Below are 14,165 nucleotides of genomic sequence, written 5' to 3' on the forward strand. Positions count from 1 at the left end.
TCTCTCTCTCTCTCTCTCTCTCTCTCTCTCTCTCTCTCTCTCTCTCTCTCTCTCTCTCTCTCTCTCTCTCTGCACACAGGCGTGTGCGTGTTAGTGAATATGATTCACACCCTTCCTGTCGTGGGGTATAACACTTTTCGGCATGTACTTACCTCTCCCTGTCACCATGGCGACCGGTGATACACAGAGATGACCCCTGACCTTGTTGAATGCATTGAAGATGCATGGGGGAAATTAAATATCGAGGATGTTCTCTGGTTATGAGATGATTCCCTTGTAGTTTCTGTAGCTTTATAGATCCAGTTTAATGTGTGTGTATATCATCATATATTATATATATGTCTAAATATCACATACATTACTATCACTATGTTATTACATATGATCTGATATTATCTGATATGATATAACAAATTGTAGTAGTACAAGTATTATTGCCTAAGGAGATAATCCAATCATTTGCTCTCAATTTGATCATACTGATGAAGCCTTGACACCCTGTGTTACAGTGTTATGCCCTTATGGAAGCAGCTTCTCATACACTTCTAACATACAGGCTCTTCATTGCTTGCATCGTATTACATAACCCAAAGCGATTATAATGGCAAATGGCAGCAATCATGTGGGAGACCATTCTGGGCGATAAAACGTTTACATGCATGTGAAGAGAGGAGCTGGGGATTGTTAAGAAACGATGAATAGATGAACAAACTCAGACTTTAAAGTGCCGATCACCATAATACTTTATTAAATAAATACATAAATATGAAATAATTTGTGTGAATCATACAACATATGTTGTTTTATTCAATGGCAAACATACACATACGGCACCATGGATACTTCTGTGGAAAAAGGATATAGAATCTTTAACAAAAGATTGCACACATCACCTCTACTCACAGATGTGCTGAGATTCCCAATGTGTCCGTTAATATTTAACCCTCCTGCATTACTGCATGCAGATGGAACTGAGATGGTGATTCTCTCCAGGTAATGCTAGGATAGGAGAGAGAGCGAACCGAGCTGGCAGACAGGAGGATTTAACACACATTCATTGGCTGCCCGCTGCAACAATAAAAAATGCACGCTGTCCCTCATTCCCATTGCACTTAATGTGCACGGAGGAGGAAGAGAAACAGCTCTGCATAACTATATCCCCACAGCTAGATCTCTTCATCAACATGGTCTTCTTTCTTTCTTTCTTTCTTTCTTTCTTTCTTTCTTTCTTTCTTTCTTTCTTTCTTTCTTTCTTTCTTTCTTTCTTTCTTTCTTTCTTTTTACTTACTCCCTTTTCGTAACAATAAACATCAATAATCAGAAGCATATACAAAGAACGTAATGTTATATAATGTGTGTATGCATTATACAAACACAAACACACACACACAGAAACACACACACGCACACAGAAACACACTCACACACACATACACCCTTTGAATACGTTAAAAGCCAAGTCTCCATAGACCAAGAGAGCAACTGGAACGTAGAGACGCATACAAAACACTTAGAGAGATGAGCGCCGGATGAGTCAGACACACAGGTCTGTTGAGTCATTACTGACGTAGTCCCGAGGAACAAACCCTACAGTGCAACAAACTCCAGTCCCTGTGTCTCTCTTCATTCATTCATCATCTCCCTCTCCCTCCAGGACCTGCATTATGATAAGACTCTGCCATACGAAGAAGGTTTAAGACAGGAACGTTTGCTTTCTCTTCAGCTTGCAGTCTTACAGGCTCTCTGTCTCGCTCTGTCTTTGTCTCTGTCTCTCTCTCTCACTCTCTCTCACACTCTCTCTCGTTCTCACTAACACAATACTGATATTGCATACTAGCATACTACATTCGTCACGTTCCTCACTGTCCATTATCAACTAGACGGTGATAGACGTTAACTATTATAAACGTCCGTCTGAAACAAATACTGATATTCCACCTCTCTATTAAGCAGGAAGTACTAGAAAATAGCTGAAGGAGCTCCACAGCCTCGATCACAGTCTGCGGCAGATTTCCCTTTCACGGGCTGATTCCTCTCGTGGCGGTCACTGTCAGGCGGTGGACCGGTACAAAGGGAGTCACTCCTCCTCGTCACGCCCCTGCTTCAAGTAGGCCTCGTTCAGCAGCTGGATCTCCTCCTTGTAGCCGGAGCTGTCCTGGGTCTGCCGGCGGCTGTTCTGCCGGTGGGCCTCCACCGTGTCGGGGATGCTGATGTTGAGGCCGTCCGCCTCGGGGCTCCCGCCGCTCGGTATGAGCAGGGAGTACGAGGCGGTCTCGCCCAGGTCGCAGGACACAAAGCGGTTCTCCCGCCTGGAGTAGCGCAGTGACGGGGAGCGGGCGTGGGCGGACGACTGGCTGATGTTGGAGACGATGGAGACGCTGTCCATGGCCTCCTCGTTGTCGCAGATCTCCAGGACCTCCAGGTGGATCTTCACGTTGGTGTCCCCCACCCCGGAGCCCATGCCCACCGTCATACCCAGCCCCAGGCCGAGCCCCATCCCCAGGTCCAAGCTGGTCCGGCCTCCCCCGGGGCCCGTGTCCCCGGCCTGGCCCCCCCCGGTGGGGTCGTCGGCGCTGGGCTCATGGCCCACGGATTTGGAGCGGTACACCTCCACCTCAGAGAGGAAGGGACATTTGTTTTAGACGCAAATTAATTATGGGCAGGATGAAGATGATTATAGCGCAGTCATTCACAGTACTTAGTTACTATTGTGAATTCATAGCAACAAATACAACGGAAGACCATTGTTGTAATTGTGTGGCAGACCATGGGAACTTTGTGTACAGCCTCCTTAAATTCTTAGCTATTAACCAAATGTCAAAGTTAATAGCTACTGATCAATCCAAGCATTCAAATGAAATATATAAAGTTTTTATAGGTTATATCTCTCTATATTGAATCATTTTATGATTAATCTGATATATATTTTCTTTTTTCAGTGTGACTTGTATCCATGCTCATTGGGAGAGCAGTAAATGAACCCAAGGCCCCGGCATACTGCCGTTGGGTTCTGCTGTTACCTTCTTGGCGTTGGTGGGGCTGATTTTGATTCCATCGCTGCTGACTTCATAGGTAGACAGAGAGAGCGTCTTTCCTGTGGGGGCCTGCAGGGACACAGTTCCTTGGAAGGCACACAGGGGCACTGAAAGCCCACCTGTTGACCTCTGCCAAAACAAAAGGAAACCAGGCACATTCACTGTTAAAAGAACACAGCAAACAACCTATCCTGTTCCGATGACATCATTCGTCTTCCTCATGTTAAAGGTAGGGGGGCAATTTGGTGAACGAGCGATAGTAAGCTAGATCTGGAATGCATGCAACGCAAAAAGTCGCAACCCTCCATTCAGGCCTTGCTCCAAAGCCCCTCCCCAAAAATGCGTGACTAGCTTGCTAGCATTAGTAATAGTTGAACACTCCGGTCATGCATAATGACTGCACTGGCACAGTGCACACAGGTACCCAGGTAGGTTCTGGCTGAAGGAAATGATTGGACAGGCTTAATGGAGCTCTACGAAAGCCACACCATTTCCGAGCCTTTAATCTATTGATTGCTTTCAGGATGTCAAGAGAATTTCAACAAATATGACAAAGATTGCCGCAAAAATCTATTGCTTAACCTCCCTTTGATCATGGATAGAGGTAGGTATGACATTTAAACTACAAGCATGGGTGAGGTATTTGATGTGAAAAGCACTGTGATTTATCGGTTGAGTGTAAAAGATTGATGAGCAAAGGAATATAAAAATGATCCCACTTAGCAAAGCATACATTTAGTATGCACTTAGGAATATTTCAGAGGCTTTCTAAAAGATAAGGAGATGGAAGCAGCCGACACGCTCTCAAAAGATATTTAGGTGTGATTAATCCACATGGGGGAGATGGGTGCTGCTCTGCAATTTATTGATCCTCAATGTGTTAATGGCGGCCGTAGGTCAGCAACAGTGCACATCCACTGACACCAGCTCCTGGCAGGAGCTGGTGCCGTAGGAGGCCACAGTAACCCAACGTCACCCCAAAATACCAAGCAGAAAACAAGGGGACGTAGACAACATAGACAACAAGATCCAAGCGGTGTCCAAGTACCGAACTTCTGGCTGTGGTGCACGTTTGTAGCTAAGAATAGAAAGTACAGTGAATACAAAGACCCATTGTACACCAAATAAAAACAAAATCTTGGCAACATGTTCATCCACTGGTTAATGAAGACACTGGAATCCAATCTTACCGAGTTGCATTAAGGGGGAAGGGGGGTTTGTATAGAAATGAAAGAGCCAAAGAAGCTGATTTGATCTCATGTTAAAATAAAAATATAAATGAAGAAGGTGAACACTGTTATTAGATTGTATTCACTTCCTTCTGAATTGCTGTGTGTCCCACGATGGGTATTTTTGCCATCTCCACAAGGCGCTACCTCACGGGAAATGACATGCGGAGCCCCAGGAGAACAGAACAGGTAATTGTTTTTAGAACATAGAGAAATGCCGGAGCATATCTAAGCAAGCTTCACCACTGTTCAGTCACACTGTCTCATTTAAACCCGACTGCTGTGGCATAAAATAGGAAGCTGATCTCTGAAAACAATTCCCTTGCCTTCTGCTTTCAATGTTTCCCATGTCATTCTCGGTAATGACTTGTTTGTTGCTGCCAAACGATGATGGAAGAGACAAAACAGAATGAGTAGAAGGCAACGCAACCAACAGAAAGTGACAGAAAATTTACATAGACGTATTTGCTGGGATCTGCATCAAGTTGCAAAAGATTGCATGTTGGTAAATAGAAAATTTGAATCTGAAGTCATGTTGTCTAATTCATACAGTTCCTAAAATCCCTTTAATCAAAAATACACCATACAACTTTCCAATGTCAATCGAGTGTTGATACTCTTAATACCAAGACACACTAATGATAGTGAAGATCTGCCTAACAGTTGATAACACTACAATACCAGACCGTCCACTGAACAAAGGCTGAATGCACTGCAATTATTTTTCTATCTTATATTTAATGAGGGTTGTCTCGGTGGGCCTCACATGCTTTCTAACATGAGTGTCTTTCTTTGTACCCTTGTAATTATCTGGTGGAGGGAGCAGGTTTAAGTGATGGCAGATAGGGTGAAAGCCAAGGCCACACAGTAAGGCAGAACATTTCAACCCAGGTGCCTTCTTGCTGGAAGACGCCACTATGTTACGTATAATTTGGAAACCTTTCCAGGAATACTGGCATTTTTCAGCACCACTGTTAGTCCATTCCATGTTTTTCTTCTCTGCATGACAGAACAGAGTACACATTAAACGCAATGTTTACTCCAGAAAATAACCACTTTCCAGGGTCTTTAAATGGGTATTTTACACAAGTACAATGTGCGTTAGTAATAGGGTAAGTTTTTCCACTGGAACTTCAAGCATGAGCTATAGCCCCTGTCATGTGTGTCATTCAGCGTCCTTTGGCATGTTGCCCAATGCTGCAACAGACCTGTACGTACAAGACTGTAGCTTTTTCATGCCCCATGCCTCCTAGGGGGCTTTCCTGGGCTCCTCCGACGCCCACGACACAGGTTGACGATGATTAACCCCGTTTATTGTAGTGTTTTGAAGCATTAAGGTGCGGCCACACCAGACGCGTATCTCGCGTAATTTTTACGCGAGATACGCGCGTAAAATGTTGCTTGACCATTTTGTGTCAAAAATGGTCGCATACGCGCCATACGCGCCTACGTCACTCGCCTAGATGAGTCCATGTCCATGCAAGTGAACGGAGCGTTCCCTCTTCGTCATAACTATCAAACCAAACATCCTTCACATTCACAGAGCGAACATTACGAAAGTAAAATGCACATTTCTCGCTAAAAATGTTTCCATAAACGCATTTAATGGCGTAACTATGTTACTATTTCCACCCAGAATAAAGATAGTTGTCGGCCGTGGCTGCGCTGGAGTCCGAGGTAGGAAACCCAAACGCCGCCGTGTTTGGGTGATAGAGTTTAGATCGGGTTAGATTAAATAATCTCGGATATAAATAACAATAATCGGGTTAAATAACTTCACATGGTGTGTCTGGTGTGTTTCCAGCATTCGTAGTGTTGATCAGCATATAGTCCGCCAAGACGTTGAGGTTGCTAAGTAACCAGAGACTCTGTCCATGCAAGTGAACGGAGCGTTCCCTCTTAATAATAATAATAATACATTTCATTTAGAGGCGCCTTTCAAGACACCCAAGGTCACCTTACAGAGCATATAGTCATCATACATTTTTTAAAAAACAAGACATTGTGGAAAAAATAAATAAATAAATAAACATAAGCAATAAGAAATAAATAAAACAAAAACAAGACAAAACAAAACAAAACAAAAAAACTAAATTAATAATTCCTAATTCCTCTTCGTCATAACTATCAAACCAAACATCCTTCACATTCACCGAGCGAACATTATGAAAGTAAAATGCACATTTCTCGCTAGAAATGTTTCCATAAAAGCATTTAATGGCGTAACTATGTTACTATTTCCACACAGAATAAAGAAAGATGTCGGCCGTATGCTTCTGTCCAAGCTCACTACTCTCTGCCAGTGACGTCGGGTCAAGCTCAACGCTGATTGGGCAACACGGCTAATCGTTATGCGTATGAGCGTAAAAAGTTAAATTTTTTGAACTCTTGAAATGTACGCGATATACGCAATATACGCGCTTTACGCGCGTATATCGCGTAAATATACGCGCCTCATACGCGCGTATGAGGCGCGTATATTTACGCGATATACGCGCGTACGCGTCTCATACGCGCGTAAACCAATGGTTCCCTATGGAAAAAATGCAGATTTTATACGCGAGGTACGCGACATACGCGTCTGGTGTGGCCGCACCTTTAGTAATAGCAGAGCAGGTGTTCCATGCCGACATTGCAGAGATGACCCTACGTTTACACGATGACGGTCTGAACAGAAGACGCAAAAGTGGCGTTGCGTCTTCCCTTTTTATTCCGCGTTTAGACGAGCGTTTTCGGGAGGAAATCTGCGTGCATACGGTGACGCAAAAGTGTGTGGAATTCGATTGGGTATGCATGCCAGGCTGCTAGGTGGTGCTGTGATAGACTATCACACAACACAGCCATGTCTGAGCGCATGCGTAGAATCTTCCTTCTCTTATCCGTGCCGCAAAAACCAAAAAGATCCTTCTCTGTTCAGTAATACTATCTGTAAATATCCTGTACATTTCGTGGAAATACTCCTGTATGCTTGTTAGAGCTGCCAGAGCAGCTTGAAGGTCCGACGCATGGAAATAATCTGACATGTTTGTTTATTTCCTTGTACTGGCACATGTATTTGACGTAAAAGCGTACGCGACGTGAGCAGATCTGAGCAGTGTTTTGCGTCTTGGCAGTTTAGACGGAAACGCTACGGAGGAGCGTTTTCAACTTCTCCACTCTGGAGGCTGGTTTCAGATTTATGCGTTTTCATGCCCCAAAAACGCTGTCACCGTCTAAACGAAAGGCACATCCGATAAAATATTTTGTCGTTTTCACCCGCAAGCGTCCTCGTGTAAACGGGGCCCGGTGTCGGCTGCTCAAACCGGTGTGAATTGATTGCCCAATGCACCACAGGTGTACACTCCCACTCAGCCTCTGAGCCAAATCAGTCTGACTCGGGCCAGGTGAGGCTGCTTAGCCCAGCCGTCAACCACACAAACACTCCACAGTGATGTGTGTCTATTGAATGTGGTTATGCAAACGTATGTGTCTATATTTAAACATCAATCTATACAAATTCGATTTTCTCTATGTGTGATTCTCATGTGGAAAGCTACACAGTAATCGTTGTCAAAATGAAAGCAGCGTCTCCAATGCATATTTTCTATGTTTTCTCTTTGCTTGCCCGCCCTCCTCCCCTATGGTTCCTGGACTTCTTACCAAAGTGTGTGAAGTCACAGAGAGGGTACGATGTCTTTAAGCTCTAATTCCACCTATAGCCCTGGGGACGGGGAAGGCCAGAGGGGCCCCACGCCAGAGGCGCACACGCTGGATAATGACATCTGGCCGGCTAACGAGGACCAAAACACTGGCTCGAAATCCTCTGAATCACACACTCTCTGGGCCTGCCTTTCATGTGCTGTTTTGCTTCTCTGTGTGTGTGTGTGTGTGTGTGTGTATGTGTGTGTGTGTGTGTGTGTGTGTGTGTGGATACGTATTGCTGTGTGTGTGTTTGTGTGAGGGGATTGGTGTTGCCGTGTGTGTGCGTGTGAGGGGGGATATGTGTTGCTGTGCGTGTGTGTGTGTGTGGATATGTGTTGCCATGTGTGAGTGTGTTGCTGTGTTTGTGTGGATATGTGTTGCCGCGCACGTGTGTGTGTCTATAAGCCACACATGCGAATATGTGTGTGTTTGTGCATGTGAGAGAGAAAAACAGACAGAGAGAAGTGAATGTGTGTACGCATGCATTTGTGTGTTCTGTGTTTTGTGCATGCGATGTGCACATTGTCCATGTTTCCATTTTGTCCACAGGCTTGCAGTGTTATTCAGAAAGTCGCAATTACTGTCACTTTCAAAGGTACCGCCTGTGGCCCCGGCAATGTTGTGTGGTACAGAATGACTCTGCCTATTCCACTCTTCCTGTAATACTTCGGCCAAGGCTCATTGCACATTAGCGCTTCTCTATTTCATGTTGGTCTTTTCATTTGGAACCCATTTTCATCCATTGCACGAGGATAATGTGCTGGCACTGAGATGCAGGTTCAGAAAAGGCTGGACACACTTTCACAGCCTAAATCTATGCTGTTCCATCCTCTCCCGCTGGGTAATGTTATGGTTGGTTAAGCGACAGAGAAATGACAACGCCCCCAGAACTTTATCACTGGAGCATGAAAGAGATTATTTTATATAACTGAACATTAATAATGATCATTATTATCAAGTTCCGGATGTCAAGCGAAATTCGGCAAGACGGCGTGTACAAGCTGGTGTGTTCCCGGGTGAGTGCATGAACGCATACTCAATTTACTGGTACAGGCTCAGGTGTAAGTGATGTGTCCTGAAATATTCAATCAGCTGCCTGTTCCCATTTTCACCAAGTGAGCAATCTACATCACCCCTTTAACCTTAAATTCACCTTTAATAAGGTACTACAAAGATATTGACGTTGCTTAAATGGCTGAGAAAGTCAATGGAGCATAATGAAGCCATCTCTTTGATAGAATTTATGCCAAAATAGTGAGGAGGGCGGAGGAGAGAGAAAAAGAGAAGAGAGGAGAGGAGTGGAATGGACACTCAAGGATTTATCCATTCTATCTCAATTTATTTTACAGCCCTCCATCTGTTAACTTAAATCGTGAACCCTGTGCAAACACACAGAGGACCCAACACACAACACTAGGACATATATAAATTATGAATTAATTAAAGGGTCATGCACACTACAAACATACTGACTGAATTCTTTGAAAGTTTGCTGAGCAAAACTAGGTTAACATTCATCTTGCACCGCAGTACACTGTACCCTGGGCCTGGACCACCATGCTGTGTCTGTTTCTCAGCACTCCGAGCTAAGTAGACCAGACAGGTGTAACGTCTAAAATTAGACAGAAAGTAGTTTCCCTTTGAAAAAAACGGTCTAGTGTATGCAAGCACAACATGATGTGCATACACGACACATGATTTAACAGTTCAAATAGGAATTAAGTTCTCGCTTGCTTGTTCCCGAAGCCCTTTATTACTCCGGAATCGCTTTTGAAGTGCAACCAATCATCATACAGGCCCCGCCCACTATCGACATTTTAGAAATGTGTTATGGCGTTCTCCCGGGAATATCTCTCAGGCTTTCTCTCTATTAAACAAGGTACTGACCGACATGCTAATTCAAATCTGCCAATAACCGATAACTTAAGCGTGCAATTTGAGCCAATATATTTACATCTTATTTTACTTTTTGAAAATGTTGTGTATTAAAGTCGTGATTTGGCATCATCCATAGCACTGCTATATAATCCATCACTTTTCATCCAAAAAATTTTATTTAAGGGTTTGCTTTGCTTTTAAAGGGGGCATATTAGGCCACCAGGTGTGAGTGTGATTATCAGTCTACCAGCCTACCCAGTGGATCTATCCAGCACAGATCTAGTTGGACAGGCCCACTAGGGATGTCATATGGGGCAGATTTTCGAAACCGCTTGTAAGGCTAATCACACTCACACCTGGGGGTGTAATATGTCCCCTTTAAATGTAATCAAAGACATATTGGGTCTGCTGTCGTCTTTAAAGTTAACACAAGTGCTTGTGGAGTTGACCTTCAATCGCTTGTTAACATGTTAACAAGTTAAAGCTAACATGGGCGCTCGGATTAGGGGTTCACCACAACGGAGAGAAAGAGAGAGTTCTCGTTTCTGTTGACTGCTCAGCAAACAAAGTACAATCAGACCATCGCTGGACAGCAGAACTAACTCCCAACGTGGTGGGTGTGATGGGCTTAGGGTGTGAAGGTCTGGAGGAGGATGGAGTATGATGATGGGGGTGGTGGAGGTGGATGTACCTGTCTGGGCGTCCTCTCTGATTTACTCCTGCACCACTCCCAGTCGCTGAGCTCGATCTTGCGGCCCTCCTCGTGGGAGAGCCTCCTCTCCGGCACCTCAAACACGGGTGGTGCGTTGGTGAGCCCTTGCTCCTTCTCCCGGTGGTGGTTGGAGTGGTGGTGTAAACCATCACCACCACCACCGCCGCCACCACCATCTTCATCCCCTCCGCCACAAACCTCTTGTGGAAGCTGGACGTCACCGCCTTCCATCGGGCCCTCCCCTACTCCACCTCCGGCTCCTCCACCTCCGCCACCACCCCCTCCACCCGCGACGGAGGTTTCCATCCGCAGGTCGGTGCGTGAGGAGCTGTCCACGGGCGGCGCGGCGCTGAAGTCCAGAGCCCCGTGTTCGGGCCGCGTGTCAGGAGGCAGGCCGCCGGAGTCGAGCGCGTTGAGGCGGACCTCCGGGTGGAGGTCGCCATGGAAGAGGTGGTGGTAGGAGGAGGGCTTGTTCTGCGTGGAGGCCGTCAGCGCCGGGGAGTGGGCGGCCGGGGAGAGCTTGTACACCCGGTAGCCTTGCTGGAAGGACAGCGAGAACTCAAATCTTCTCTTCAGAGCTGTGGGTAGAAGTCACCGGTGACTCACTGCGCTGCTGTGACCCAGCCAGGCCAACACAATGGGAGCCTAATGACAATCAGCCTAGCTCATCACAGTGAGTGCTGTAGTGAGGAGCTAGGGGGCTACGGCGAGGGGCCATTGTGTCAGAAGAGTATGGGGGCCGGTCAAGCGACGGGTGAGGGTGAGTCCCAGTGGAAAGGATTACGATTTATTTGAGCATTTCTATGCTTTATTCATGAAGAGTTAGACATGACGGTGTTGGAGAGAGAGAGAGGTAGGGACACGCAGCAAAGGACCACAGGCAGGAATCAAACCCGGGTCCCAGCGGTATGGTACACACTTAATGGCACCCCATGTCCTCCATGGGTAGGCCACCGCATGTTCACGCATGACCAAATAAACCAAATATTATAGAAAATAACTTCCACATGCTTGACAATGGGCAGGTAATACACCGTCTACACCCTTACTGAGTGTGAAGCTGCAGGCCTGCGTTCCACCTTGGGGCCAAAAAACTGGTAATACACCGTCTACATCTGAAGTGTGTGTGAAGCTACGGGTTCTACCTTTGGGACAATAAACAGGTAATACACCATCTAAACCCTTGCTGTGTGCGAAGCAATACCGGCCTCGGTGGTACCTTTCGGCTCCCCTGTCGGGTCCCGTCGGCAGTGGATGAAGCAGCCACAGGGCAGGTGGTTCCAGCGCTCGGAGAGGGCGAACAGGGGGGTGACGGCCGGGGCCAGCAGGGTGAGGAGGAAGCCCAGGGCCTCAAGGGGAGGCAGGCGCACGTCCGTGGTGTGTTGCAGCAGCACCAGGGTCTGGGGACCAACGGAGGCGTCAAGGCAAAAGACTGAAGGTCATTGATGCTTTTTTTTGTTTGATGGGTATTTTTATGGGTTTATGATTATGAGTGGAGTTTGTGAAAGGTTAACATGTATGACTGCTGCATGGAACCTTGTAGCACAGCAACAACAATAAGCATCTACAACACTCTGCAACACACTCACATCACTTTAGGGAGATTGATTATGGAAGGTGAGGAACGAGAGACAAAGAAAGGAATATCGAATGCACATAAATGTGTTAATGTTGCAACAGGTCGTTAAAAAATGAACGACCTGAAAATCAACGAAATCAGTAGATGTTAGCAGATTTTTTCAACGACCTGTTGCAACATTAACTTATTTAAACGACACTTTTTTAAATCGTGGCATAATAATCCCAAAAAAGCTTCAAATAAATATGTGATTCAGCAATGCCTCTGATCTGTGGTTATTCATTGATGACCACAAACTGCCCCGACCAGCTAAACAAAGCGATGGCCAACATCTAAACGTGAATGAACTCACGCATGTGATGTGCAATCACTCACACACACACACACACACACACACACACACACACACACACACACACACACACACACACACACACACACACACACACACACACACACACACACACACACACACACACACAGACCGTGAATTCGTATGTATTTTCAATGTCATTCCGTTGCATTCTTACCATGATCGGCATCCAAAGAATAACCCGAACAACCGCCAGAATCATGGAGAAGCGCTTCTGCGCAAACCACATCGGGCTGTCCCCGGCGCTGGGGTCCCGTGGCCCCTCAGAGGAGGACCCCGCAGGTCTACAGGTCCCCGTGTCTTCCCGAATCCCCGGTCCCGTGACAAACGACACCGGGCTCAGCTCGCTGTATGCGTTAAAACTCGTATTGAGGCTATCCCGGGAGAAGGAGGGGAACTCGCAGAGGGGCGCGGAGCCACTATCCAACCCGCGGGACAACTCGAAGTAGCTGGGGTAGAACAGGGTGCGCTGGGGCTCCCGGGAGCAAAGCAGCTGGTAAGTGAGGGGCCCGAAGAAAAACAGCAGGGCGCTGAAACACGCTGAGTACAGGGAGAAAAGCAGCAAGCTGTAGGAGCTGCGTCTGTCGGGGAAGCAGCCGAGGGTCGCCGGTGCGAAACTCCCCCATCCGCACAGCGGCAGCAGGCTCACCACCAGGCTGACGAGCCACACCGCCGCGATGGCCCAGACCACCGTCAGCGGGCGATGGACGGACTTTAGCACTCCGAACCTCTTGGTGATGTAGAAGGTGTAGGCTGCGATGAGACACGCTTTCATGTTGCTGGAGACCCCCTGGAAAACGTACAGCACCCCCGATAGAATGCACAGCGTCCCGGGCGAGCTATCCTCCCTCTCCCCGTCCCGCACCCAGTGCAGCAACGTGAAGAGGGAGAGGGGCACCACGCTGACCAGGTCGTCCACGGACATCGACGCCACGATGAGACACAGGGACGTCTTCCTCCGCATTCGGAAGAGGGCAAAGAGCGAGTACACGCCTCCGACCAGCGTGGCCAGGGCGATGGTTACGCACAAGGCGAGCAGCACCGCACGCACCTCTGGGCGCTCCGTCTCCCCGGAGGTGGTCGCCAGGTGACTCCTGTTGGGCTCCGCGGAGCCGAGATGCGGGGAGGACATGTTTTGAAGGAATAAAGTTTGGGCCGCTTCGGTGGTTCAGCTATTTGCGGAGGAAACAGAGGCGCGACTTAGTCGGTTGGGTGTCATGGTCTACCCTGGGAAGTTAAAGAAGAACTGGAAGCGTCTTATATTGGCTTCCAAAGGTCGCCACAGATGCGGCAAGGGTTGTCTCCTGAGCCCATGCAAGTGCGCTCACTAAAAAGCTGCTTTCCAGTGTGTGGAGCTCACGGAGGAATGTTTGCATCCAAGCAGCGAGTCGCGGCGACCTCGTCTCCAGCAGCGGGAGGTTTTACGCACCGGGCGCTTTCGTCACGCCCGTGGAATCATCCCAGTGGCAGCATGCTAAGGGCTGGTCCAATTGCAGCCCTCCACTCGCTCCCCGTTCAGTTCCGTTCATCAGACTGCGCTGTCTTCTGTGACTTAGTTAGTTTGAGCTCGCTCGAGCCACAACCTCCTGACTCTCTCTCTCTCTCTCTCTCTCTCTCTCTCTCTCTCTCTCTCTCTCTCTCTCTCTCTCTCTCTCTCTCTCTCTCTCTCTCTCTCTCT

The 14,165-nt window shown here is 47.2% G+C and overlaps 1 protein-coding gene across 1 annotated transcript; it reads right to left on the bottom strand.

Annotated features, from left to right (window-relative positions):
• Positions 1 to 867: 867 nt before the first annotated feature.
• LOC132474345 (probable G-protein coupled receptor 149) lies at positions 868 to 14,165 on the bottom strand. The gene is made up of 5 exons (XM_060074971.1): positions 12,645 to 14,165; positions 11,755 to 11,935; positions 10,515 to 11,113; positions 3,021 to 3,164; positions 868 to 2,614 (listed from the first exon to the last, which is right to left on the bottom strand). The coding sequence occupies exons 1-5, from the start codon at positions 13,617 to 13,619 to the stop codon at positions 2,078 to 2,080; spliced, it is 2,436 nt and encodes an 811-aa protein (XP_059930954.1). The 5' UTR covers positions 13,620 to 14,165; the 3' UTR covers positions 868 to 2,077.

Source organism: Gadus macrocephalus, chromosome 16 (genome assembly GCF_031168955.1).
Source record: "Gadus macrocephalus chromosome 16, ASM3116895v1".
NCBI classification, from domain to species: Eukaryota; Metazoa; Chordata; class Actinopteri; order Gadiformes; family Gadidae; genus Gadus; species Gadus macrocephalus.

Bases quoted from the DNA above. Each gene is read 5' to 3' on its own strand.
- LOC132474345 (XM_060074971.1), bottom strand. From the start codon at position 13,619: ATGTCCTCCCCGCATCTCGGCTCCGCGGAGCCCAACAGGAGTCACCTG. The intron at 11,114-11,754 runs GTACCACCGAGG...TTCTACCCACAG, and splicing joins CCCGACAGGGGAGCCGAAAG to CTCTGAAGAGAAGATTTGAG. The intron at 3,165-10,514 runs GTACATCCACCT...TTGTTTTGGCAG, and splicing joins CAGAGAGGACGCCCAGACAG to AGGTCAACAGGTGGGCTTTC.